The sequence below is a fragment of the Pestalotiopsis fici genome, assembly GCF_000516985.1.
Source record: "Pestalotiopsis fici W106-1 unplaced genomic scaffold PFICI_Scf_4, whole genome shotgun sequence".
Lineage (NCBI taxonomy): Eukaryota > Fungi > Ascomycota > Sordariomycetes > Amphisphaeriales > Sporocadaceae > Pestalotiopsis > Pestalotiopsis fici.
The window spans coordinates 4,461,306-4,488,191 of record NW_006917094.1 but is presented as its reverse complement, the minus strand read 5'-3'; the positions used below and the strand labels follow the sequence as shown (position 1 = coordinate 4,488,191).

The 26,886-nt window shown below is 46.8% G+C and overlaps 4 protein-coding genes across 4 annotated transcripts; 2 read left to right on the top strand and 2 right to left on the bottom strand.

Annotated features, from left to right (window-relative positions):
• Positions 1-7,948: 7,948 nt before the first annotated feature.
• Positions 7,949-9,984, bottom strand: PFICI_07323 (uncharacterized protein; the record flags this gene model as incomplete). The annotated part of the gene is made up of 2 exons (XM_007835904.1): positions 7,949-9,780; positions 9,840-9,984. The coding sequence occupies 2 exons, from the start codon at positions 9,982-9,984 to the stop codon at positions 7,949-7,951; spliced, it is 1,977 nt and encodes a 658-aa protein (XP_007834095.1).
• Positions 9,985-12,719: 2,735 nt separating this feature from the next.
• PFICI_07322 (2-oxoglutarate dehydrogenase) lies at positions 12,720-15,938 on the top strand (the record flags this gene model as incomplete). The annotated part of the gene is made up of 2 exons (XM_007835903.1): positions 12,720-15,318; positions 15,394-15,938. 2 exons carry the CDS (start codon positions 12,720-12,722, stop codon positions 15,936-15,938), a joined length of 3,144 nt encoding a protein of 1,047 aa, XP_007834094.1.
• A 609-nt stretch (positions 15,939-16,547) lies between these two features.
• Positions 16,548-19,703, bottom strand: PFICI_07321 (uncharacterized protein; the record flags this gene model as incomplete). The annotated part of the gene is made up of 1 exon (XM_007835902.1): positions 16,548-19,703. The coding sequence occupies one exon, from the start codon at positions 19,701-19,703 to the stop codon at positions 16,548-16,550; it is 3,156 nt and encodes a 1,051-aa protein (XP_007834093.1).
• Positions 19,704-24,519: 4,816 nt separating this feature from the next.
• PFICI_07320 (uncharacterized protein) lies at positions 24,520-26,677 on the top strand (the record flags this gene model as incomplete). The annotated part of the gene is made up of 2 exons (XM_007835901.1): positions 24,520-26,284; positions 26,355-26,677. The coding sequence occupies 2 exons, from the start codon at positions 24,520-24,522 to the stop codon at positions 26,675-26,677; spliced, it is 2,088 nt and encodes a 695-aa protein (XP_007834092.1).
• Between the last annotated feature and the right edge of the window lie 209 nt (positions 26,678-26,886).

Sequence of the window (26,886 nt, the reverse complement as noted above, 5' to 3'; positions counted from 1 at the left end):
TTTTTAATAAAAAATTAAAAAAATAAAAAAAAAAAAAAAACCGCCTTTCGCACTCGCTTTAGCCTATTCGAATAGCTAATAATACTTTTCGGATTAACGAAAGCCCTAGCTATCTTTTAAAGGTTTATTAATATTATATTACGAAAATATTTAAACGATTTTTGCTTTGCTTATTTAAATAACGTTTTAATTTATTTTAACGGTAATTACGCAAATTATATATTAAAAATAAATAAAATCCTTATTAAATTAAATAAAGCTAAGCTCCGCTTTAATTTTAAAAAATGCGAATTCGCTATTATTTAAATTAAATATTTAAAATTTATTATTTATACCGGAAAAAAAATTAAAATTAACCCTAAAAAGGTAAAAGCTATTAAAAAATAAAAGGCTTTTATTAGCGTAAAAAAAATTCGCAATTTTATAAGCTTCGCGAATTTTTATAAAAAATTTATCCTTTAATTTAGCGACGTTATAAAACTTTTATTAGCCTTGCTTAAAAAATTAACATTTTAAAAATAAAAATTAGCTAAAAAAATATAGCTTTAAAACCTTTAAAAAGCTTTTTATTATTATATTTATTTTAGCGATATAAAATAAAAAGCGTAAAACGGTAATCGAATACGATTATTTTGGCTAAATTTTAAAAAAAGCCTTTTTATAAATTAATAATAAAGAAAAATTACGTTTTATAGCCTTTTTTTTAAACGATTAAATTTAGCCGAAATTAATTACGAAATTTATAATAAAAAGCTGCTCGCAATCGTTTGCTACCTAAAAAAAATAAAAAAAAAACTAAAAAGCTTAATCAAACTTTTTAAAATCTTTATAAATTATAAAAATTTATAATATTTTATTATTAAAAGAAATTTAATTAAAAAATAAATTTAATAATTTTTAATTTTATCCGAGTTTAATTTTTAATTATAATTCCGCGTAAAAAAAAAAAGCGGCAAACCTAATACCTTTAGCCGTTTAAAGCAAGATTTTTTTAAAAAGGTTAATAACCCGAAATTAAAATTTTACCGCTTATAACTCGTTAAAAACAAATAACTTTTATTTATTATTATATTTTCCGAAAATACTAAATATATTTAAGCATTATTTATATAATGCTTTTATATTTTAAGCTTATAAAATAAAAATTATTAAGCGTAAAATAAAGCTATTAAATCCCCGAAAATAAAAATTTATTTCTTAAAGCTAAGCTATAATTATTTTAGGATAAAGCTATAATATAAAATATTAATTTTATTAATTTATACCTTATAATATAATTAGGAGCGTATACATTTCCGTCCGGGTTATTTAAAAAAAAATATAATATTAAAATATTAATCGCGGAATATAAATTAAACCTTAAAAGCGCCTTTTTATTCCGAAAAAAACTATTTATCTTAAATTAAAAACCTTTTTAAATTATATTTATATAAAAAATTTATAATTTATTTATTACCGGCTATTTAAAAAAGGATAATATTTTTGCGATAATATTAAAGTATTTTTATTAGCCGGGAATATTTAAAATAATACGGAAATTTTATGCTAATTATAATATTTATAAGCGTTTTAAAATTTAGCGTAAGAAAAAAAGCGGCTTTTTAGCCTTTTTTTTTATATTAAACCGGTTTTATTCGGAATTTTTTATCGATTTTATAACGGAGCTTTTTTACGAAAAAAAAAAAGATTTTTATTTTATAATAATAATTATAAATCGTTTAATAAAAATAATTATAATAAAAAATATAAATATTATAAAAACGCCTAATTATGCTTAGCGTTTTATTAATTATTATTAAAAATTTTACGATTTCTTTTAAATTATTATTTTTAATAAAGGATTAAATTAAATAAACGATTTTTAGGCTTATTTATGCAAAATCGTAAATATTAAAAAAAAATTATTTATAGCTTTTTATTTAAAAATTAACGGTTTAATTAAGCGTATAAATTAAAAAATTTAATTATATTTTAAAGCTTTTATTTCGTACGCCTAATATAATTGGCCCGAATTTCTCCCTTTTGCTATGCTTGCTATTAATAACCGTAATACCTTAATCGGCGCTAATCCTTTTTTTTTTAATTTATAGGTATTACGCTAAATTTATAAAATAAATACTCCCGTTATAAAAGCTTTTATAAAAAATAAATAAAAAATAAGCTAAAAAATTTATAAACCGATAAAAAAAAAAGCTAAAACTTAGCTTAAGCTATAATAGCAGTTATATAATAAAAAATAAAAAAATACGGCGAATAAGAATAAAAAGCTATAAAAACGATTTAAAGCTAAAAATTTAATATAGTTTAAGCTTAAAAATTTAAAAATATTATAAGTATTTAAAAAGCTATTTTAAATTAATACGAAATATAAAATTAATAAAATTATTAATTTATAAATAATTAAGCTAAATATACTTAGCAGGATTTAGCTATAATTTTATATAAATTTATTATAAAAAATAAGCGAAAATCCTTTGCCGTTATAAAAAAGCAAAAATTAATAACCGCTCCTAATATTCGATAAAAAACTTTTATAAAAAAAACAGGTTATTAAAAGGATTTTCCGTACGAAGCGGCACCCCGTAAAACGAGGATTTAAACGGAAATTGCTAATAAAATGGTAAAATTACACAAAACCTATTTAGTAAGCCTAAACCGTATTCGATAATATATAAATTTTAAATAATTTTAAAACCCGATTTAGCGTAAATAATAGAATAAATAAAAAAAAAGGGGCCAAAATAAAGCTTTTAGCAAAAAAAAACAAAAAGCTATTATTAAAATAGCTAAAAGCAGGTAATTAGCAAAAGCTCGAAAAAAAAGGCTAGCTAAAAAAAAAAGTTTAAAAATTTAATTAATAAAATGCTTTCGCTTTCCGTTAAAGTTTAAAATTAAATTTTTAATTTATTTATATTTTCCCGTTTTTATTCGAAAAAAATATTAAAAATCTCCTTATTTATTTAAAAAAAATACCGGTTATATAAAATAACCGGTTACGCGCTTTTTAATATCGAATTAATTAATTAGGCACCTTTTAATAAAAGCTTTAATATTTTAAATATACCTAAATAGCGTTTTTTTCTTTATATTAAAAAAATAACGGCTTATTAATAATTATTAAAGACCTTATATTTTAAATTTTTTATTCGTAATAAAAAACGCATTATAACTAAAAGAATTTTAGGTTTTATAATAAAAATTACGGGAAAAAAGCGTTGCGTAAAGCAATTAGGGCATAAGCGGCTATTATAGCTTAATAGTTAAAAAGGAAGTTTTTAAAAATTTAGGGTTTAATTCCCCGAAAGGCCCGGAAAAAGGGTAATATTATAGGTGCACCCGATTTTCGGCACCGGATATATAGTTAATCCGGTGCTTAAATAGGTTACGATAGAATTTGCGTATAGGAAATAGCTTCCTTTTACTTAAGCTAGTTTATAGACTGTATCTGGCCATAACTGTGTGACTGCACGCACTTAGTGAGCCCATCACACTTATATACCATCCATCACTTGCATATGACGAGCGGCTACCCAGTCAATTAGTTAGTCAGTCAGTCTAGTCAGTCCATCCCTGAGCACTCGAGACATTTTTGTTTTCGTCCATTCTGAAGCATCCCTGACTCACCTCGCAAACTTCTTTTTCTTTCTTTCTTTCTCTCTCTCTCTCTCTTCCCCAAAAAAAGGAAAAAGAAAAGGCCTGGTTTTCGACTCTGCTGTTTCCGATCAGCCGTCTGTCTCCTCGCAACCAAGATACAAGCAGGAGTTTGCATGTGAATTTTAAACAGACATCTCATTGGCATTTGACCTGTGGCTCGCTATTGACGGACACGTCGCTTGGGCCTTCGGCTTTTGCAATGGTTGGGAATCTTCATTTGTGGCCAACTAACATCGCCGCATCGGGAATAACTTCAACCCCACGAGCCCACATCTAGGCGGTCAACGCTTAACTAGCCGGCCGGTGCTTGCAGGTACCTTTTGCCGTACAAGCCAAACCACGATGCATGTGGGTTATGATCCTGTGCCGGGCTGCCGCTAGGCTCGGGATGAGTACCGACTTAGTTGGAACTCCCGCCGCACAAACAGCTTTAAATCGAGACTATTTTGGCCACCCCGGGTAGATCACTGTAGCATCTGTCTGTGAGCCTTACCCCCGAGCAACCGAGAGCAAGCAAATGTACGCAAGGAAGCGAAGACGACCCACCAGCCCATACACTTCTCTTCTATCTTGCCATTCTGCCTTCGTGCCCGACTGATCAACATTTGCACGAAACTGGTGGAGTTGGCAGCTATCAAACCGGCCAGCTAATGGTAAGCTTAAGTGTAAGTGCCTTGGCAACATCAAGTTTCCGATAAGCTCGGAAGCAGGTTCAGCTGGCTGAGTAGGTACCTATCTAACCTAGGTGAATAAGTACTGTAAAAGGTATGTAGCCCACGTATACGGGCCCGAACAGCGGCCAACGGGGGAAGAACATTGAAGAGTGGTACAGACACGAGTGTATAAAACTGCTATCATTCTACCCGTGGAGGCACGCACTTGGCAGCCACTTCCATAAATCAAGCATGATTGGCCAGGTCACTTGTCCTTCTGATGATAAACTGACCATAATCTAGTCCTAATCAGATTAGGAAATTGTTTGTAAGAATCCAAATCACGTGAATAACTGTCGCATAACTTGCCGTGGCCTTATTATAGTGGTTCACGGGTGATGGCACGCGTGTAATTGAGTACCAAGTGGTGGCGTTCTGCTCTCACCCCGAGGCCGCATGATAGAGTTACTGGGAGGATTCGCGTCATGTAGTTATGTGGTTGAAGCAGGTGATGGTGGGAATTTACCGCTTTGCAAAGTACCCAGCCAGATGATTTCTTTTGGTAGTGTAGGCTGTCATTTCTTCTTTCTTTTTTTTTTTCCTTTCTTTTTGTGTTCCTTTTCTTTCTGTTCGTGTTATCGGGTTTCCACCTGTACATAGTACCGCGCATTTTTATTTCCCAATGGACAGTAAAGCCCAGAGTTGCAGGCGTTAGGGAATGCATCATACAGTAAGTATATCGAAGATCCATTTCTTTCAGCTTCGTTGGCTTTCCGTTCTGCCACCATATCTCAACTTGCTTTCCAAACATCGTGTCAGGTACGTAAATACGGCAGATTCCTTCTTTCGGGCATATGTATATCGGTCTTGGTCCCCGAACCCGTTTGCCGTGCTACCTACCGTCGGAGCCTGCATACTGCGTCGCCGAATGGATTACCGTCTGTCGTGCTACAGTGCTCGCTCGCTTTCATCTGAGCAACGAGGAGATCCAGTAGTACCAGATCGTCGCTCTATAGGTTATCTATCTCGACCGTTAAGTAGATGTACACATTCGATCCTGACTGATTGACATTGAAACACCTTTTTCTCGAGAAATGCCGCCAACGCGACACTGGAGATCTAGCTAGCCCTGAGCGAATAAGATGAAAAGCCCATGGTACATACACCCGCACTGGCAATGTTGTCAATGTAATGATGCAGATCTAAATCTCAGAAGTCTGGCAAAATGCATACTTAGGCCCGAACGATATGCGGAAAGAATTGAATCACGACGAGTGGCGTGCATGGACAGCCAACTGCAGTATACATCTTACTGGATAGTTACCCGAGTACCTGGCAATCCTGTGGGACTGTTACTTCAATTTGTATCCCGTCGCATGGAGGAGATATTTGCCTACACGAAAAGGCATTCAGAACCACTGGTATTATTATAGAAATTATGACCCGGGGAGTTTCTAAGAGCAGATCATGTTTCTTCACCCGTACGTTTTGAGTTGCCTTGTGATGTCCAAATCAAAGAACACGTAAAGGAAAATGCACAAAATACGTATTGTGCATTTTACTAACGACTGTGCCATACCGTCTGTTTCACGCTTCTCCATACTACCATGATACTAATTCACACGTGGAAGAACAAAAAAATTGCTCATCTAACAGAGTCATTCTCGTCTGAGTCCGTAGTGGACATTCATACTAACATCTCAACTTGTAGTTGGGCGTCAGGATATCGTCTTTGAATAGATAAGGAGACCCACCATGATTTTTCTTAGAATGCATTCAAACAAGAAAATGTCCGAGGCCGAATGTTTGAGATGAGTTTGCTCGCGTCAGAAAAATAGATATTCAGATTCTTGCTCTATTGAACCACCGGGCGTAATGTTCTTCTAACAAAACATTATCCTACGTATTCCAGTTCCATCGTGGCAAAGCCCGACTCCGCTTTATCAGTACAAAGTCAGAAATATCTCATCTGTCGTATTCGTCTACGCATATGGAGGCCAGCTTCAACCCCACAAGTGTAGACCACCGCAGCTGAACGTCGATCGCAAGACTGTCTTCATGGTACAACGTCGACATCGATAATGACCTCTCCTAACCCCATGCTCGTCGCTTTGAGGTCTCGGCCGATGTCTCCCCCCTTTGCCACGGGGCAGCTTACAATGGCTGCAGACATTGTTTCGTGGGGCCTCTCGGGTGGTTGCGACTTGGCCGTGGGTGTCAGCGTTGTGCTGCTGTAAACCCATGTATACTGATGGAGGACTCCCGGGGCAACCCGGGACTGATCGCTCATGAAGAAGAATGCGGGCATGGTGAGATGCATTTCCGTCTCTGGAAAAGCACATCGACCGCCGGACGAGATGGCACCATGTACGGGCCGCTTCGTCCCCATCCCGTTGTCGGTCATGTGATTCGATCATGCTCAGTATGTCCATGGGTGTTGAGCTGTACGTGTGCGGTGAATATGGCGGGGAAAACGGATATTGGTGTGTGTTATCGTCGCGCCTATCATTTTTCATATCACTGACAGTAGTGGACGAGCAGATGGGTTTGAGCTTCCCTCCCGGTGGCCCTTGGGTTGCTGGTGAAGCGTAACGTTGGAGATAGTCGATATCGTCTAGACTGTACGACTGTCGACGCCGCAGACGATGAGGGACGGGTCCGCTCTTGAAGAACCTGTAACGTAAGGGACAGCGTAGAAGGGAAGATAGATCTGATGTTGAACAGCTGGCAGTTCTCAACGTTGAAATGCTACGTGTCTCCGCGATGGGATCGAGTTCTGTACCCTGACCGTACATGAAAGGGATAGTCCCGAGACGAGAAAGCGGAGACTCGGACCGCAAGTCCTCTTCCTTGATCTGGTTTTGACTCCTTGCTGATGCCACTATCTTGATTGGTCGCGGTGAGACTTTGCGAATGCTAGTAATACTGGCATGGGATATACATTCGGCATCGTAAAATGAGCTTTCACGACCAGATCCGTGAGCGTTTCTCGGCTGTTTCCCTGGAGAGCGGATAGATAATAGAGGGGACATTGTGTTACTTCTCTCGGCAAGGGGTAAACGTGTTCTCGCCGCTGGTGAGCAGTCTACATGCTCATGATGCTTGGGCATTGTTGTTTATTTCTGTCTTAGAAGGACTTGAGACAAGAACCAGGGTATGTGGACCTGTAAGACTCTGCGGTTACAAGAACAAGAAAATAATACCACGAGGGAATCGCGGATTAGGACTGGAATATTGTTGTATGATACAATGCAGTAGAGGTGTTAAGAAAATAATCGATGAAGGCTAAAGTCCCGAATCAAGCCAGCCAGCTTCTGCCGACCATCTTCTAAACACAGAACAGGGCAGGATTAAGCTTAGGAATTTGGCGTGGCCGTATTCAGTCGCGACTGGCGCGTCTGCTATTGCCAGATTCAACATTATCAGTTTATTGAAACTGATGTAGGTGCCTGTCAGGGTGGGTAGCTGGAGCCAGCCATATACTTGCGTAGGAAGGGGCAACCTCTTGGACGGCCGGGTATCTTCCTTTGCTGCTCTCTTAAAGTCAGGACAACATGCAGCACAACGCGGAAACCTGCCATTAAACATCTTTATTCTTGACATCTCTATCATGCTAGCAGTTCTGGATACCCCTAGACTCTCTAAGATTCCGTACTTGCTTGTACACCTTCCGAGGCGAGTGCTCTTTGATAATCTGATATTGCCAGGTTGAGCGAGTGGACAACGGGCTGCATGAGTTTTTCCACCGCATCGCGGCCGCCCTTGATGGTCTTTGGGTTGAATTTGATCTTCTTCTTTGTTCGCTCGTACACTCTTATGATTTCATCTTTCCTCTTCGCAATGATGTCCTCGCGTGCCCTTTCCGCTTCAGCTGCCACAACGTCAATGCGTTCTTTGCATCGTTTGAGCGACTCTACGAGATATCCAACCTCGACGGCCCTGTCCGGGTCTCCCGAGAGAAAGGCTGACCAGAATTGGTTGACAAATTCCATCGTGGTGGCGTGTGTCAGGTTGCACCTGGCGGCAATATCGACCGGCAATCCCATGGGTGTTGACTCGTCCGAGGTGGAGCCAAACAGTTGGGCTCTTCTCTGCTTCATACTGTCGAGAACCTGCTTGTGAGCATCGCGCCTCGACGAGCGAGACCCCACGTGCACACGCTTCGCCGACTCCTCGTCACTCTCGCTTTCATCGTTGATGCCAATAGCTGCGTGAAGATCAACGCCCATTGAGTCATCTCTATAAAGCTGAGCAATGTCTCTCTTCACACCTCGCAGGGCTTGAGACGGATCTTGCTTGCCATATGCGTCGTCAGAAGCCGTATTAGCGTCTCTTTGCGCCGAGAAGAAGCGGCTCTGTTCCCTAACGTTGAGGATGACGCGCTGCTCCTCGGTATCACCGCGCAAATCACGAAGCGCGAGCTGATCATATACTTCATCATCTTCCGGTCGTGCTGGATCCATCATCTCGGTATCGGCGGGGGTGACGTTAACGAGCAGCTTGCCGCTTATGCTGTTGAGGGTCTGAATGATGGGTACATATTTCCAGCCCCGTGGTCGCATTTCAGCGTCTTTCTTGTTGCCTCCTTTGTAGCCACCCTGGTTTTCCTCGTTGCCTTCCAAGTCGATGATGTGGGGAACATGTTGGGTCAAGAGTTTGCTCGAGAAGGCCGTGATATTTTCAAACTCATTGTATCTGTCAAAGACCTTGTCGGGCTGCTCATTACCGGCGGGTCGCTCTCCTCTCAGCTTTTTTACGAGCTTGCTTAGGAAGAAGCGCTCCCAGAACTCATTCTCAGTAAGTGGTGGCACATTCTCATTGTAGATACGTTTCACCAGCGGATGTTGGTTGAGGATCAGCTGAACCTGTTCAACAGTGATGCTAAGCTTTTGTCGATCGGGCTGGTTTGGATCCGCACTCGTCTCGGAGATAGGCTTGGCAACGGAAAGAATGTTGTATGGGCCTTTCTTCTGACCAGTCTCGATAGCGTGTGCTCGCAGGAGATTCAGCCTCGTCGACCAGAACTGAGCATTGAACGTCGCATTAGACATGGTCTCTGGTTTGGTGGAGCGCGCCTCCATGTACATCTCATGAAGGTTGCGATCGGCTTTCATGAGAGACTGCTGCAATGCGATGTCGCCCTTGAGCTGGCTGTCATCGAAGACGCGCGCAATGGCTGGCTTGGCATTCACTGCGCTTGCAAATGTCATAGAGCCAGAGCCACTTCCTGCTGCCGAAGAAGTAGCACTAGGTCCAGCGGCCGCCGAAGCATTTGGTCGGGGGACATTCGGATCATTGCTTCTCGAATCGGCAAGAAGCCGTGAAAGCAGTTCTTTGATGGCGTTGGCCTCGCCTCTCGGGTCACCTGCGGAGTTGAAATTGAACAGGTACGGTGTAGGCTCTTCTGCGCCGGGCGCCTTCTCAAATATCTTGAGCATTACCTTTGGCGACGAGTCTGGGGTCTGCTGGAGATCTAACAGTTTGGATTAGTAACGGGAGCTCAGCAGGGAGGGAGGTTTGGTAACGGCATACTCGTAATATTCGCAACTGCCAGTGACACGACCGGCGGCCCTCCCGGGGCAGCCGCTGGGGTCCAGGTGACGAATTTCTGGTCATCGCTGATTATTATGGTGCCGTCTTTCTTCTTGTACACGGCTGTGCCTTTCGGTTGCGCCATGGTGAACCAGAAAGTTGAAGAAACTCTGGTCACAAGGAGCTGGCGGAAGGTGCAAAAACGCCAGCAAACAATGGCTACAGCACTTGATGGATTCGGGGTGAAAACGACCCTGGGATTTGCTGTCCAATACCGAAAGAAAGGAATAAACAATGCTGGGACTATGGCCGTGGCAGCAACCGACCGACGTTGTCTACGGCAGGATCATCAGGTGCTCGGTCGGCCTACCGTATCTGCCACCAGCTGCCCGGTCAGATCGAGTGCCGCCTTGGAGCATTTATCGCAGCAGAGAATGGGCCACCTTGAGTCTTCTCCTGTTTGAGTCGGTTCTCCCCTCCGACCACGTAAGTTGCCTGTCAGCGTCTAATAAGTCAGTCCAGGTGGTGCAGCAGTCTCTATCAAGAAGGAAGAAATGTCACAGTCACGATGTCAGGAATTGACGCCACAAACAGGCACCCTGGTGCATTCCAACAGGGGGACTGCACACACTGAGTACTGTGTAGGGGTACCCGACGTAGGTACCTAGCTGCTAGGTAATGTATGTAGGCTTCAATGTTGCCAGTTAGGCGGCAGCCCGGCGGGTGCGAGGGAAAATGTGGCGCCAACTCGCCCCGTTGTGGCTTGGCAGAGCGCTCCAAAAGCTCAAGTCCCAATTTGGGTTTTCAGCGGACTACTAGCACTGGAGTAGTTATCCCGTACAGAGTACGTACACTGTCGGTCTCTCGGCTCAAAAGAGAGGATCCAAGTCGCGAAGTCGACTCCAGCTTTAGTGTATTGCAAGCCTTGTCAAGTCCTGTGGCGCGACCGTAGATACAAACTAAAAATCCCAATTGCCATGTACTTCTTCAAGAAGCTCGTCATACGCAAGCATCACGAAAAGTCCAGTCCATGACACTATCAGTTGAATATTAGCCATGCCTGTAAACTACTATTGCACTTTTCTAGTCTTGCATCATGATACTCATAGGACTGACTGGGCTGGGTTGATAATAGTAATGCGCTATGGGAGCGAAAGTGCGTCTTCTAGGAGCTCTTTAGCTGTCTGCTTTGGTTGTTCTGCAGATCAAACATGAAGCTATAACGTCATCTAGCATTGCTATTTGTACACTATCTAGTACCTACGGATAGAGCCGAAAGAAACACAACATAAGAAAGAAAATGCCTCGCAGCCCAGCTGGCGAATTACAGGCGACGAGGTTTGCTGACTCATTTTTCTTCCCACGGTCAACGAGATCGGTCTTGAAAAATGATTGTGCCCTCCAGATGATCCAATCGAGCAGCAGCTGTAACAAAAGTGCTGATCAGTCACGCCCATACTATGTATGTTAGGTACTCATAGCACGAGATGCGCCATGTGCCTTCATGCACGCACGATATCGAATGGAATTTCTCAAGAGCAGTACGTACACGTGTACCAGAACATTGAAGTGATCCACCGACTGCCGAGCGACCCCAGACTTGGACTTCGGAAAGCAAAAAATAGAAGGGGGAAAAAAGGCTCAAGCGGATATCAATTGAAAGGCCACTCTTCAGTCTAGCAATCTCGGGCCTTCCCACGAATCACGAAGTGGCTACTCGTAATCCGTCCCTTTCTGATGACCTCTTTGCCAATCTTTGTCTTGACTGAACAGATAAGTAGGTGGTATACTAGATAACATCCTCTTCCCCAGGTTCTATACCTAATATCTGCCATGTACAGAGTGTACCTAGGCGGTTTCAATCATGTCTGGCCCGAGTCCGTCCGCAGATCCACGTTTGACAGATCCGACGGCCCTTCCTCACCAGCCCGTGTTCCAGATCGTCTTGACATAGGAGGGAGATGGTTGCTGCATGGAGAAGCATTGCAACGCACCTCTACCATGGACCAATATATATCTCCGTTCCTGATATGCTACGTGTCAAAAGCTTGCTCGTTCAGTACTGGTCAAATTTTTGTTAAGCAATTACATTTAGAAGCAATCAATCATGGGATAATTCTGCTTGGAGTCAACTCTTTCTCGGTGCATGTCATTGTCTACCTCTTTTTTCTTCTTCTTAAACCCTCTGCCCATGACAGCAGTCACCCGGCTATCATGGGTAAAGTACCGTCTCTGTCAGCCCTTCGGCTAAGCAAGAGCTCAAGATCGGGCAGAACAGGGAACCGTCGACAGGGGTTGTGGCAACCAGTGTAGTAGCTACTGGATTGGATTGGGATCTGTGTGTCCAGTGTCCAGTGTGTGTGTGTGTGTGTGTGTGTGTGTGTCTGTCCTTCAGGAGGCCCGGCGCTTGACCCAACTAGCATCAAAAGCTGGTGCTACTAATGGCCGCGGATGGAGCACCTGCACTAGGTAGAATTTCTCCAATGCGTGTTTCCCCCGTGACGACCTCCAGTCCCATTTCGGCCTCGTTTTTTTCTCCCTCCCTCCCTCTCCGCCCTCTCTTTCCTCCTTCTTGCCATTTAAACGTCACCCACGTCACAAGGACAGATTACCACGAACGACTTACTCCGCCGCTCCTTTGGTTCTTCGATTCCTTCTCAGCTGCAGGAGGGTTGAAGAAGATCTGGTGGGGAGCTCTTCTTCTTTTTTTTGTCGCCGTCTTGACCTGGTCGTATCTGAGGTAGAAGGAAGTCAATAGCAGCTGTCTAGTTCTGCGGGCCCATCTCCTCCGTATATCTTATATACAGACGAAAACAACAACAATAACAACAAAATCCACATACACTATACCAACTGCTGTCCAAGCATCAGCCTGGCGCCATGCTGAGCAGTTCTCTACGCAGATGCAGCGGCTCGCTGCTGCGCGCCTCCAACCAAGCCTCCACACGATGCGCCTCCGCTGCCCGTAGCTCGAGATGCTTCTCTTCCGTCTCTGCTGCCCGTAGGCCTCTCGCCGTCTCTGCCACCCAGAAGAGGTACGCCTCGGCGCAGGCTCAGTCGCCCGACCCCAACGACAACTTCCTGTCCGGGAGCACTGCCAACTACATTGACGAGATGTACATGCAGTGGAAAGAAGACCCCCAGAGCGTTCACGTATCATGGCAGGTCTACTTCAAGAACATGGAGAGCGGTGATATGCCCATTGCTCAGGCCTTCACGCCGCCGCCAAATCTGGTCCATAGCGCTACCGGTGGCGTCGTCTCGAGTCAACTGGGAGGCGTCGCCGCCGGCCAGGGTTCCGACATCACCAACCATCTCAAGGTTCAGCTTCTCGTGCGCGCGTACCAAGCCCGCGGTCACCACAAGGCTCGTATCGACCCTCTCAACATCCGTGGCGAGGGCAAGGGCTTCAGTGACATCAAGCCCAAGGAGTTGAACCTCGACCACTACCAGTTCACCGAGAAGGATCTTGACACCGAGTTCGAGCTGGGTCCTGGTATTCTACCCCGTTTCAAGCGTGAGGGCCGCGAGAAGATGACCCTGCGCGAGATCGTGGCTGCCTGTGAGAAGATCTACTGCGGTTCCTACGGTGTCGAGTTCATCCACATTCCCGACCGTGCCAAGTGCGACTGGCTCCGAGAGCGTGTCGAGGTCGCCCAACCCTTCAAGTACTCGATCGATGAGAAGCGCCGAATCCTCGACCGTCTCATCTGGAGCTCCAGCTTTGAGTCCTTCCTTGCCACCAAGTACCCCAACGACAAGCGTTTCGGTCTCGAAGGTTGCGAAACTCTTGTCCCCGGCATGAAGGCTCTCATCGATCGCAGCGTTGACTACGGCGTCAAGGACATTGTAATTGGTATGCCCCACCGTGGTCGTCTGAACGTTTTGAGCAACGTTGTTCGCAAGCCCAACGAGTCCATCTTCAGCGAGTTCGCCGGTACTGCCGGCGCCGAAGACGAGGGTTCGGGCGATGTCAAGTACCATCTGGGTATGAACTTTGAGAGACCTACTCCCTCCGGAAAGCGTGTCCAGCTCTCGCTGGTTGCCAACCCATCGCATTTGGAGGCTGAGGACCCTGTCGTCCTCGGCAAGACTAGAGCCATCCAGCACTACAACAACGATGAGAAGACCCACAGGACTGCCATGAGTGTTCTCCTTCACGGTGACGCTGCATTTGCTGCCCAGGGTATTGTCTACGAGTGTCTTGGTTTCCACTCCCTGCCCGCCTTCTCCACCGGCGGTACCATTCATCTGGTTGTGAACAACCAGATTGGTTTCACGACCGATCCTCGATTCGCCCGCTCCACTGCCTACTGTACCGATATTGCCAAGGCTATTGACGCCCCAGTGTTCCACGTCAACGCCGATGATGTCGAGGCCGTCAACTTTGTCTGCCAGCTTGCCGCAGATTGGCGCGCCGAGTTTCAGTCCGACGTGGTCATTGACATGGTCTGCTACCGAAAGCACGGACACAACGAGACTGACCAGCCGTCCTTCACTCAACCCCTCATGTACAAGAGGATCAGCGAGAAGGAGCCCCAGATCAAGATTTACGCCGACAAGCTGCTCGAGGATGGCACCTTCACCAAGGAGGACGTTGAGGAACACAAGCAATGGGTCTGGGGCATGCTGGAGGAGAGCTTTGCAAAGTCCAAAGACTACCAGCCCTCGTCCAAGGAGTGGACTACATCGGCCTGGAACGGATTCAAGTCCCCCAAGGAGTTGGCCACGGAAGTCCTGCCTCACAACTCCACCGCCGTGGACAAGAAGACTTTGGAGCATATTGGTGAGGTCATTGGAACTGCTCCCGAGGGCTTCCACGTGCACCGCAACCTGAAGCGTATCCTTCAGAACCGCACCAAGTCGGTCCTTGAGGGTAAGAACATCGACTGGTCGACAGCCGAAGCCCTGGCTTTCGGTTCCCTGGTTACTGAAGGTCATCACGTTCGTATCTCTGGCCAGGACGTCGAGCGTGGCACCTTCTCTCAGCGCCATGCCGTCTTCCACGACCAGGAGACTGAGGACTCGTACACACCCCTGCAGCACGTTAGCAAGGACCAGGGCAAACTGGTCATTTCCAACTCGTCCCTGAGTGAGTTTGGTGCCCTTGGTTTCGAATACGGCTACTCCCTGTCGTCTCCCAATGCCCTGGTCATGTGGGAGGCCCAGTTCGGTGACTTTGCCAACAACGCCCAATGTATCATTGATCAATTCATCGCCTCGGGTGAGGTCAAGTGGATGCAGAGAACGGGCCTGGTCATGTCGCTTCCTCACGGATACGACGGTCAGGGCCCCGAGCACTCGTCTGGACGTCTGGAGCGATACCTACAATTGTCCAATGAAGACCCCAGAATCTTCCCGTCCGAAGAGAAGCTTCATCGTCAACACCAGGACTGCAACATGCAGATTGCGTACATGACTACACCAGCCAACTTGTTCCACATCCTGCGTCGCCAGATGCACAGGCAATTCAGGAAGCGTAAGTCAACCATCCCCTGCGCCGATACTCATTTCTGATATAACCACCCACGCTGACATGATTGATTCTCCCTAGCTCTGATCATTTTCTTCTCAAAGTCTCTGTTGCGTCACCCTCTTGCTCGTTCCAGCATTGAGGACTTCACCGGTCCTGATGCCCAGTTCCAGTGGATCATCCCTGACCCCGAGCACCAGACTGGCGCCATCAAGAACCCTGAGGAGATTGAGCGTGTCATTCTCTGCTCTGGCCAGGTTTGGGCTACTCTTTCCAAGTACCGTGCCGACAACAAGATCGACAACGTTGCTTTCACTCGTATTGAGCAGCTGAACCCGTTCCCCTGGCAACAACTGAAGGACAACCTGGACATGTACCCGAACGCCAAGACCGTTGTCTGGTGTCAGGAGGAGCCCCTCAACGCCGGTGCCTGGAGCTTCGTCCAGCCTCGCATTGAGACTCTTCTTAACCACACGCAACACCACGACCGGAAGCACGTCATGTACGCCGGTCGTAACCCGTCAGCCTCTGTGGCTACTGGCTTGAAGGCTGCTCACAAGAAGGAAGAGGAGGACTTTTTGGAGATGGCCTTCTCCGTGACGCAGGACAAGCTCAAGGGCGAGTAGACTGACAAGGTATCGGACGAGCAAGTAAAACGAGAGGGCGATGCACTAAGTGGGATTTATGTCGCATAAATACTCTTTGCTGTATTGTAATTCATTCTGTACAACGTGGCCTTAACGAGAGGGAAGAAAAATACTTCTAGGTTGAGGCTGGATAGACTATGGCACGCGGGTTGGGATGGCCTTGCTTTATTAATGCATACATACATTCTCTTTTGTCTCTGATTAGATATGTCTGCAAGGTGTTGATCCTACCTGTTATATGATGAAGTGAATAGCCTCACCAGCAAGGTAGTTGCGGAAACACTGCCTGAGTTGGTCTTCTCATTCATGATTTGCTAGAGGAAAGTTTCGTCATAGAACTAAAACGTTGTAAGTAATTCAGGGTATATACGCTATACTATGTTCCCAAAATCTAGATGGTGGGTTCAGAATACGCCACGCGATTATGTGCAATATCAAATCAAAATATAGAGGATGAGACAAGATATCAACATCTGTAACTGTGTGTGAGCGTTCACGGTTTCGTCTTGCCGCTGGCACGGAAGTGACAAGCCTGATAGTCACTGTCTGTATTAGATAGTTGAAAGTTTGGAGACGACTCGCTGTTAACTACGAAGGCGCCGAAGGCAAGGCTCTCTTTCCTGCCTTGACAGCTCTCATAGCGGGGAGGGTGTGCGCCCTCCCTGGTCTGCGTCCAATCTCCATACATAGCATTCGGATCAAGTCAGGATTAGCCCAATAACTCGAGTGCGCACCCAGCATATTGATATACTGGATCTCGAGAGGTCCGCCACCTGATCGAAGGAAGTAGTCAATCTGCCCATTGTCATTGAGCAAGAAGGCCTTCTTCTCGGCAATATCTTCGCGCGTAAAGTCGTGCACTTCCAGCTCGAGCTGGGAGGGAAGACGTAAAGTGGGCGGCTTGACAAGTGCCGGATTGTCGACATTCGTCGTGGTCGGGCCTGCGCCCGGAACCCAGCTGCGGACAGCATGGCCCACGGACTGCAGAAGAGTGGTGTTGACGCTGGGCACATAGGCTGTCTTGAGACTGGCAGAGTATTTGGGATCTATGGTTCCGTTCAACAAATAGGCCACTGGGTCTTCGCGAGCGAGTACATTGTAAACATTATCAACGGCTAGGCATCCGAACAGTCCGGCTTCGCCAGCGACATCAGTCGAAGATGTATCCGAAGGATCTGCGCCTGGCTTTTGTCGCCCCTTCCGAGGGATCAATGCGCCTCGCTCCAGCAGCAAGAAGAACGCTGCCGGGCTGCCCAGAAGGAACAGGTTCTTCACGTCGAATTCGAATCGATCCAGTCGTATGTTTGAGTCAAGATTCAGTGGCGGCGTAATCGTTGGTTGCTTTGAAAGGATCTCCAGGGCCATGGCGCTCCCCAGAGAGTGGCCGATCAGATGCAGACGGCCATTCTCGGCAAATCCAGGGTTATTACGACACCAAAGCCTATAGACTCGGTTTGCTTCACCGACCAACGCTGAGATCATCTTGGGCTTGTGGTGTGACATGTAGAATGGGATATCAAACATAATGTCCGAAATCATGCTTCGCACGGCAGGAATGGTCTTGGGCTCAATATCTTTGAGTCCAAACCCTTCTGGCATGTATTCGGCCTTGTCTCGTTCCTTCATGGGCCCACCTTCTTCGAATGACAGGTTTTGTCGCCAGTTGACTGGGAGAACCATGATACCATTCTGTCCATCACGGAGGACCTCCCTGACGGCTTCTGAGCCCAGCTCGACGTTAATCATTCTTCGAAAAGTATTGATAGCAAACGTGAAGTGGTAGCTCTCAACTCGTTCTGCCAACTTTTGTCCAATGCCGTGCGCGACGAGAATCAGGTCGGTTACTTGCCCACGTTCTTTCGCATGCTTGCATGCCGGACACACATCTTGACCGGTACTTTCTGGTGCCTCGCTGGCAGCTGACCTAGCTGGTATCGTCCTATGAGGGGTAGTCTTCTTTGCATGTATCTTTTCATACTCTTCCCGATCGAACCCCCGAACCACTGGGATGCCAATATTGAAATTCTTCATGATCTTTGCCACCGGGCGCCGGCCGTAATATGCCGAAGGTCTCAGGCTGGGCTTGAGAAGAAATGCCAGACTAGCATCCTTGTAAATAACGTGGTACTGCTCATATTTCCGGTGTGACTCTATCTCAATAGAATTATCTTCGTTTGAGGAGTGGAGCAAGCTGCCCTGAGCAGCCGCTTCGCCCTTGAAGCAGCGAGCCGCGCAGAAAGGATTGCTTGAAATGACTGCCTCTTGTACAATATCTTTTTCCTTGGTTTTGGGTTTGGTTTGTGGTGGCCTGGACCAAAGAGGATGGGATACCTTTTCTTCTCCAAGAGGCCCGACTTCGACCGCGCAACGGAGTTCATCATTCCAAGTCTCTGTATATGGCTTGAGATCCTGATAGCCTGCCTCAAGTTGATTCGCCACAGTGGGATCGATAGGCTCCATGTTGTCCTTGTAGAACCATGTAGCCCGGAGCACGGCAGCTATATCATTGACAGGAGACCAGTAGATGGGCTTCATCTGCAATGCAGGTAATGAAACCTCGTGTAGCCGCGAAACACCGACTGGCACGTTGGTCGTACCACTTCGTGTTGTCCTCGTTTCTCGTTCTGGTAGTGTAGAAGGCAGTCTTGGCAGGGAGGGATGTGACGCCCTGACGTCTGTGACCGGGTCGTCTTTCACCTCCTTATCGGTTGCTTTCACGTCGGATGAAGAAGTAGGGAGAGAGTTTGAGATCGGAAACTGCATCACCTCTGGGCTACCTACTCTCAGGAACGGTTTCCCAGTGATACCATCATCTTGGCCACCAGAGCGCAAGGCTCCATGTGCATCATCACCCAGAGAAGTCTGCGACGGAAGCCATGATTGAGCTCGAGCACGAGAACCCTGTCGGCTCGATGCCTCTGTGCTCATCCGGCTTGACGGTCGGGAATCAGACCTCGGAAGGCGCTCCAAAGGGGCGTTGTGATTTTCTTGTAGCCAAGATGGGCCTTTTGCCAAAGACCTGCCTCGTCCTTGGCCTCGGCCTCGGCCTCTCGACGCATCTGAAGTCGGGCCCTGTTGATTTATGACGGTCGCGGTCAAATCTGTTTCCAAGCTTTCCATTTGCTTCATGACGTCTTGGGCAACTCTATCTCGGTCCAATACGCTATATTGCCTCCGCGCCACAGCACAAAAGGAAGTTCGTAGCTGAATACCCACGTCTGGCAGCAGATCTGAACAGCATAGCGGTAACACTGTATCGGCATCTGGTAGAGTATCTACGACACCGGGCATGTTTTCACGGCCAGGGCCCTCTCTTGCATGTTTCTCCTTATGTTTCACTGCCAAGTCATGTACAATCTCTTGCAGCCTGGTAGCGTTTGCTTGGGCGAGGGATGGACTTGGGCTTCGGTTGCGTCGTGCTTGGTTGTGATTACGGCGATAGTCATCAGAGGCAAGACCCAACCATGCCTTCTCCAATGCGTTATTGTCGCCTTCAGAGAAAGGCTGCGGCTTGTTGCTGGCTGACTTGGTGTCAGAAGAGCCGGCGATTTTGGCTGTTGATAGAGGATCGTCTATGGGTATCGGTGAGGTGTAGAAGAACTGGGCGGCGACAGGCGGGATCGCGTCAACACCACCACCACCACCACCTGGGGCGAAAGGGCGGACGACAGGCGCCAAACGACACTTTGGGCCATAATTGTGAGACTCAAGAGCCCGGGGATGGTTTCTTGTTGGCGCTGGCATGGCGAGGATGCTGTGGTGTCTTGCCCCCTCGGCTTGGTTCTGCTGTGCAATTGAGCGTCTAGGCTTCCCGATATGATGCCACAGGAAATACGCACTTTGTAGAGAGAGATATTTGTGCTATCGGCTGAGGAGCAGGGAGGACGAAATGGCACAAGACAGATGCTTAGCAGGCATGGCTTCTTGGCTCCAGGTTGGATGCCTGACTGGGGGTTGTTGGAATAATATTGGTAGAGGCGGCGATTGTATCAAGGTAGCTGCAACCAACGAGCGCCTTAATTCCTTTGATTCCAGCTAAACAGCCACATAACAGAACAGGTTTCGTCTCTGTCTCTTCGTCTCAGGCGGGCGGGAAGCTCATAATTACTTTGAGTAAAATTGCCCTGCAAGAGGCCGCAGCGCGCCGCGGAACTTGCTGTCGTGTAAGCAGACAAGGCAGAAGCAAAAAAGGCATGGTTTCGGCGGCGAGGTGCGAGATTAGGTACAGCGGAATCCTGTTATCGGGGTTCGATGAGGCTGTCTGGTTGGGCTGCATGTGGTGTCCTCTCATTCCCTTAGTGCCCGGTTCCGAACGTAGGTACATCCATATTGAGCTGCCGCCCACGAGCTGATGACGTGGGCGTGGCTCGTGCTATGATAGCTGGCAGCCTGGCACCCAATCCACCACTGATGTACTCTTGTGCATTTGGTTAGCTGAAAACACATAGGTCTAGTTACTAGTAGCAGTACGTAGTAGTGTACGAAGGAGCCCTGGAGGTACCCACTAAGTCTGCTATGTCAAATACGTCTGGCATGTGGTAATCTGTACATCTACACTAGTACGATGTGGAGATATGCATGTACGCCATGTAAGTAATTTCACATGACATGCCAAGATGCTGACCACTAACAACAACCCATACCAACGCCGAGTCAAGCTGGGCGAACATGATGCACTCTTTTTCTTTTCCCCTCAATCTTAGCATTATTCATAGAATGCAAATCAAACACGGCCATGAAAATCTCGGGTGTAAGGAAAAGAAAAGAGAGAATAGAAATAATGAGCAATGATGGTTCTTTGCTCAAATTTACAGGTCATCTTTGCGTTTTTCGCCAATATATAATACCTAGTATGTGGAAACGTGCAGAGAATTCTCGTTTATAGCTGCCAACAGTAAACGATCACCTGGCCCCGTGATATTTTATAGCGCCGGCCACCCTAGAGGCAAAATTCTGCCTTGATCGTTAATGATTATATAATAGCAAGTGAGAGAACCGTATTTTGTCCGTATAATTCGACTATTCATTTATTTGTTGCTCTTGAATATCACCCCCGATACATGAGCTCACCAAATAAAACTTTCTATCCATTAGTGATTAGTCTATGCGGCTTTTGGTCCCTTAATATCTCAGGAAAGGAGAATGAGTAATACCAAGTAAACTTGGCACTTCGTACAGGCACCATCCCAATGCCCGCCCTGAACCCCCGACGGTGGTTCACGTTTAGAGACTGAGAGAATCGGATCGCCCTTTTTCTGTTAGTGGGCTGCCACGATGATACGCTACTCTGCAACCCACTTGAAGCGGCCCGGGAATCGAATTACTAGCATAAGAGGCTCCACATGCATACTAGGTTAGTACCTTAGGTAAGTGACAGATGGCAAGCTTGAGGAATGAACAATTAACGTACCTAGTACTGCGTGTATCTTATATTCTCCCATAATAAGCATGGCTGTCGTTGTACACATCGTACCCAGGTTTCGATATTCTCCTCTCTCAGGGCTGATCATCTTATACACGACAGTTTACCTATGACTAAGACTGGGCACACCTAGGCGGCACTTTCACATATAGTTAAATCGGATGGTTAACACGCCCAGGTATTCGAATAGGATCAATGATTTTTATCCAACGAGGACAAGAAGATAAAAAGATATCAGACAAGGACAAGCAAGACCTTTGTGGATCTGAGGGTTATCTCGATGACCGTCATGCTTTGACATGGCATTCAGCCTGTCCGTGCGAGGCAACAGAGCGGCAACCCTAGCTCGAATTGGGGTCAAGGAAGCTTTTGCCGGATCGCCATGAACATCGGCGGCGCAGTCGTAGTCCCGAGTCAAGCAGATAAAGTCGGCATGATGTCGCTACTCAATTTCGCAGTTTTATGGTTTATTCTACTCGAGGGATTGTCATGTTGCAATATTGGTTTTGTGAGGATCTTTAACGCTTACCACAACTATTTTGAAGAAGAAAAAAATCGAGGAGGCAGAACTAGGATGAGCAAGACCAGACACATTCTCGCTTGGCCGTGCTTCGAGATGGGCTTTTCTCAATACATCAAGGTAGACAGCAATATCTGACGTTATTGGCCAGCCTCTGCATATTGTTAGTCGCCCCTCGTTCCCAACCTGCCTTAGCCCGTGCTGTGCAACCACTCATCTCGGGTCCTCCATGTGAGAATAGGCCTATCAAGGTTCGCTCTACCTTTGCCAGCGCCCATACTCATTTTCATTCGTAGTTTGCAAATGAACCTTGTTCTGGCGCATTGAGTAGCGGCAGACTCCGCATGGCATACACCATGGTTATTACTGTTATTTACGAGGAGAGGGGGATCACTCATGGCGACCGATGTCCGCCCAAGATAAAAAAAAATATATATATTTATTCTACATTACCATGTACCAGACAGGCCTGCCTGCCTCACTTTACTTTGGCAGCGACCCGAGCTTTGCAACAACCCCGTTTGGACAAGTCACTTACCAATAGTAACCTACTACTACATCATGCATATATGTCTATGAAACTTGTAGTCAAATATCGGCCACAATAATCACGTACTTGGAATAACAACAAGAGCAAGAGAACAGCAATTATAGTCTGGTATCAGTGTATGCTACAATATCCCCTTCACTTTATAGAATATTCACGCCGTTAAGAAGTATGAAGCCGTAAAATAAGTAGCAATTGGCCCATTCGTCGTGTCTCAAAGCTCGCCGGAGTTTCATCACCATTTCTGAGAGAGCCCACCGGTAGGGGGACGAGATTTCATTTGAATCTCAAGTCGAGAAATGCGTCGACATGGGCAAAGTAGAGAGCATGCCGATGAATCACATGGAGGAATACTTGAAATAGCGGCGGCATCAAATAAGCCGTCATGTAACTTGAATTGCTCAATAGCGGACCGACAGCAGCGAGTGTTCAATCTCAACGTTGTCAGTCAAATGTGGGAGTTGCCATGGCTGAAGTACAGTGTATTACAGGTAGCCACCATGTGGATCTCATATCTACTACTAATAACGAGGATATGTACCTTAGCTACCAGGAGTCAAGCCCCTCCCCCGCCCATGACATGGGGCCATCACTTTTAGTTATTACCATAGCTTCAGTACACAAGAAAAGAAGGGAGAGAGAGAGAGAGAGAGAGTATTAGGGTGTGCGACGCCGCCCCTTGTCTCAGACGACGCTGCAGATCATCTCCAATGAATAAACACTGAAGTAATAAAAATACATCAGGGTTAGGTGCGTAGCAGGTAGGTAGTGATGAGAATAGTAGCTAGGTACATTGCATTATCACATTATACATTAAGCAAGTGCTGCTGCTACTGCTGCGGGTTGGCTGGGCTCAGTGGTCGGTCGGTACAAAAAAGCTCCCAGTAGTCGCCGTCGTCGTCTTTCCATGCGCCACCTCAAGCCCAGCCCAAAGTCTAGCCCTCGAAGTTTTGGTTCTCTTGATTTCTTCTTCCACTCATTCTCCGTTGCTGCCCGTTTCAATCTCCACCCCGGTCAAGGAGGATTGCGCATCATAGACTGATCACCTACTTGTTACCTACTATTAACTGATTGCTTGTCGAGAAGAGAGGATCGAATCGTACTGTTTTGTTCTGCCTACTTGCACGTCCATACTTTCTTGCAAGACTCGACTTCTGTACCTGGTCATCACTGCTTCGTGTCGTGATCCCGTCTGTTGCCTGCTTTGGATTGTCCGAGCCTTATCGGCTACATTGTCTTCTCCTTCCATCCATTATATATTCATCTTTCCTACACCTATCCACCACCCTCCGGCCCTGGCTACCTTACCCACATTATCATCCAACCCTCGCCTACTGTCTACATTGGTACGCTGCTGTCTGTCCAAACTGACTGGGCGCTGCTGCTGTGTCCTGCACACCACTTGCTGACTAGGTAGGTTAGATACATCGTTATATAACAGGGGTCCAGAGCCACGATAAGATTGTACCTCCAATCACGCACAGCTCAAATGTATGAAACATTCCTGATATACCCTCCCCGCCTCCTCTCAAACTCTCTACTCCTACTCCTCCCGGCACCTCGCCTCTTCCAAATTCCATTCTCCACGTTTTCTTCTCTCTCTCTCTCTCTCTCTCTCTCTCTTATCTTTTGCTATCCCTTCTTTTCTGTGTTCGTAACTTCAATACGCCATCACTAATACTCGATGTTTCCATAGTCCGTCCTTGGACCGTTCGCACAACATAGTAGTAGCATATCTGCACCAAGACCCGCACACGGCGCCTCAAGCGCTTCGCTCAAGACTGACCTTGTAGCACCCAACGACTGCCGCCTACCCCGCGCACCGTTGGACGAAAATCGGTCGCGTGGCGCAACGAGGAAGAAAATAAGCAGTATAACTCAGGAGGGCGCATCCTGCCTCTCACCTTGGTTGAATGCTTTGATGCTATGATCCTGGGAATCGCTTCGCTTCTCGATTCATTTTCCCCCCCAAAGAAAAATACGGGCCGTTTGACCATACCACCCCACCGACCTAGGTAAACTCACCTGGCTACGCTAGCAGGGCAGCAACAGCAGCAGCACCTTTGGAGCTATGGCGACTATTGCGCTTCCCAGACCCATCGCGCCCCACCGATCTTCGTCTGGCATTGTGACACTGCCGGCGCCAATCACCCTCGACACGCAACAGCAGCAACAGCCGGTGCCAAATAAACACCTCCCAGTCTGTCCAACCGGACCAGCTCTCTCACAAGACCCAAACACTCCGCCGCCATCTCCTCTGCAAGAGGCCGAGTCACGCCAGGCGTCGCTGCTCTATCCCCCGGACAAATATATCAGAGTCGATTCCGGTCCGCTATCTTTGTATAAGATCAATGCTGCAGATGTTGCCGCTGCTTTGGATTATCAGTCCCGCCAGCCTCTTCCAGACCCTTCCCTTGTCTTTCCCTGGTTCCATGGTTTGCACCCGAGCAATCATGTGCAACAAGCCTTCTTCATTGCCCGGAGGAAAGCACTCAGAAGAACACCCGTCTGCCTGAGAGGCGTGACTATCGTCAAGGCTGATGGCGATCTCACTTGCGCAAAGCTCAAGGGCGCGATCGCCCCGGCCGACTTCCTACAACCTGGATCTGTCGGCCAGTTCTTGGACGTGGACCCGAAAGAGGGCTTCTCCGTCAGGAACTTTCAAATCCAGACGGCCAAATCCGCCATGACATCTGACGTTATCATCTATGGCGACAATGCCAACACCTTGCGAGATGTTGCCTGGAAAGTGGCATCGGCACAGGCTAAATGGCGTGAAAGGCACGAAGATCAGCGAGACACTATCCCACTTTACAGCACATTTATCTGCTCCTCCCCATTTAGCATCTTTGAGAAGGACCATGCCGAGATTGTGTCAATTGACGGGGCCGGTGAGCTCACCGGGGATGTCTTGGACTTTTTTCAGCAAGAGCGGCTTGAAATGTACGCCATGACCAAGGCATCCGAGATTTCAAGTAATGTGTGGCTAGGGCCGACACCTGAGCCATCCAGTGATGAAGAGCGTCAATATGACATTCTAATCGAGTGCAGCGATCTCGGTCGGCTCAACCCATCTCCTCTCCATGCTATTGCCAATGGCTCAGCCAATTGCACCTCGCAGATCTTCTTGGATTTTCCATCATCCGGCAGCATTCTCCCGCCGACCTGGTCACACGCCGATGCGGACGGAATTCTGGAGACATGCAAATGGATATGGCATATTTCTCACGGCACTTTACCTTCAAAGAATGAAATTGATGACGAAGGGGACACATCCATGGCCGAAGACGGTTCGATAGTACTGAGTCCTCCAGGACCCAAGAAGATTCTCATCCACTGTGCAGACGGCTACACCGAGTCAACCATGCTTGGTATCGCGTATTATAGCTACAGCACTGGTCAACCTGTACCCGATGCCTGGCTCAATTTGCATACAACGGAGAAGCGCAACTTCTTTGCGTACCCAACCGACGTCGCGTTGCTGACGGCCATATCCCCACGTCTACTACAAGAATCGCCTCTTTGTGCTGACAAGTCAATATCGGATATCAATGATATGATTCGTGACGAACCAAAGTGGCTGGCGAGTCTGGACGGTTCTTATCCGAGCCGAGTTCTCGATTACATGTACCTGGGTAACCTCGGCCACGCCAACAACCCGGATTTGCTGAGGGCGCTGGGGATAAGGCAGATCCTGAGTGTGGGCGAGACAGCCATGTGGAGAGATGGCGAGCTAGAGGCATGGGGATCGGAAAACGTCAAGATCGTCCAAGGTGTGCAAGATAACGGCATCGACCCATTGACAGACGAGTTTGAAAGCTGTTTGAAATTTATTGGTACGTCTCGCGAATCAGCCTTGTATACCTTCGCTCGAGACTGGTGAATAGACTGACTGACCTTCTCCAGATCGCGGAAGGCGTAACGGCACAGCTACCTTGGTGCACTGTCGAGTCGGGGTCTCACGGAGCGCAACCATATGCATTGCCGAAGTCATGCGCGAGCTGGGCCTTTCTTTTCCCCGGGCGTATTGTTTCGTTAGAGCCCGGCGGCTCAACGTTATCATTCAGCCTCATTTGAGGTTCGCCTATGAGTTACTCAAGTGGGAGGAGGTATTACAAAGCCGCAAAGCATCATCGACCGACCACCGCCGTGGACTATTCAAGCGGGAGCTCGAGTGGTCAGAAATCACTCGGGAAATCGCACTCATGAATCGTCCATACGCCAGGTAACTTTGACTATTGGCTTTCCTTACATTTTGTTCAAGGCTGTGGGTAGCATATTTTTCCAACCGCATAAAAAGTGGTGAAACCCGCTGCGGAAACCAAGATTTCCAGGCTTTACGACGATCACGACATACACCCAAGTGTTTACATACCTTCGCTATTACGGTACGATGGCCCAAGCAGGCATTTTGACGACGCATTTTCTCTCTGATTAT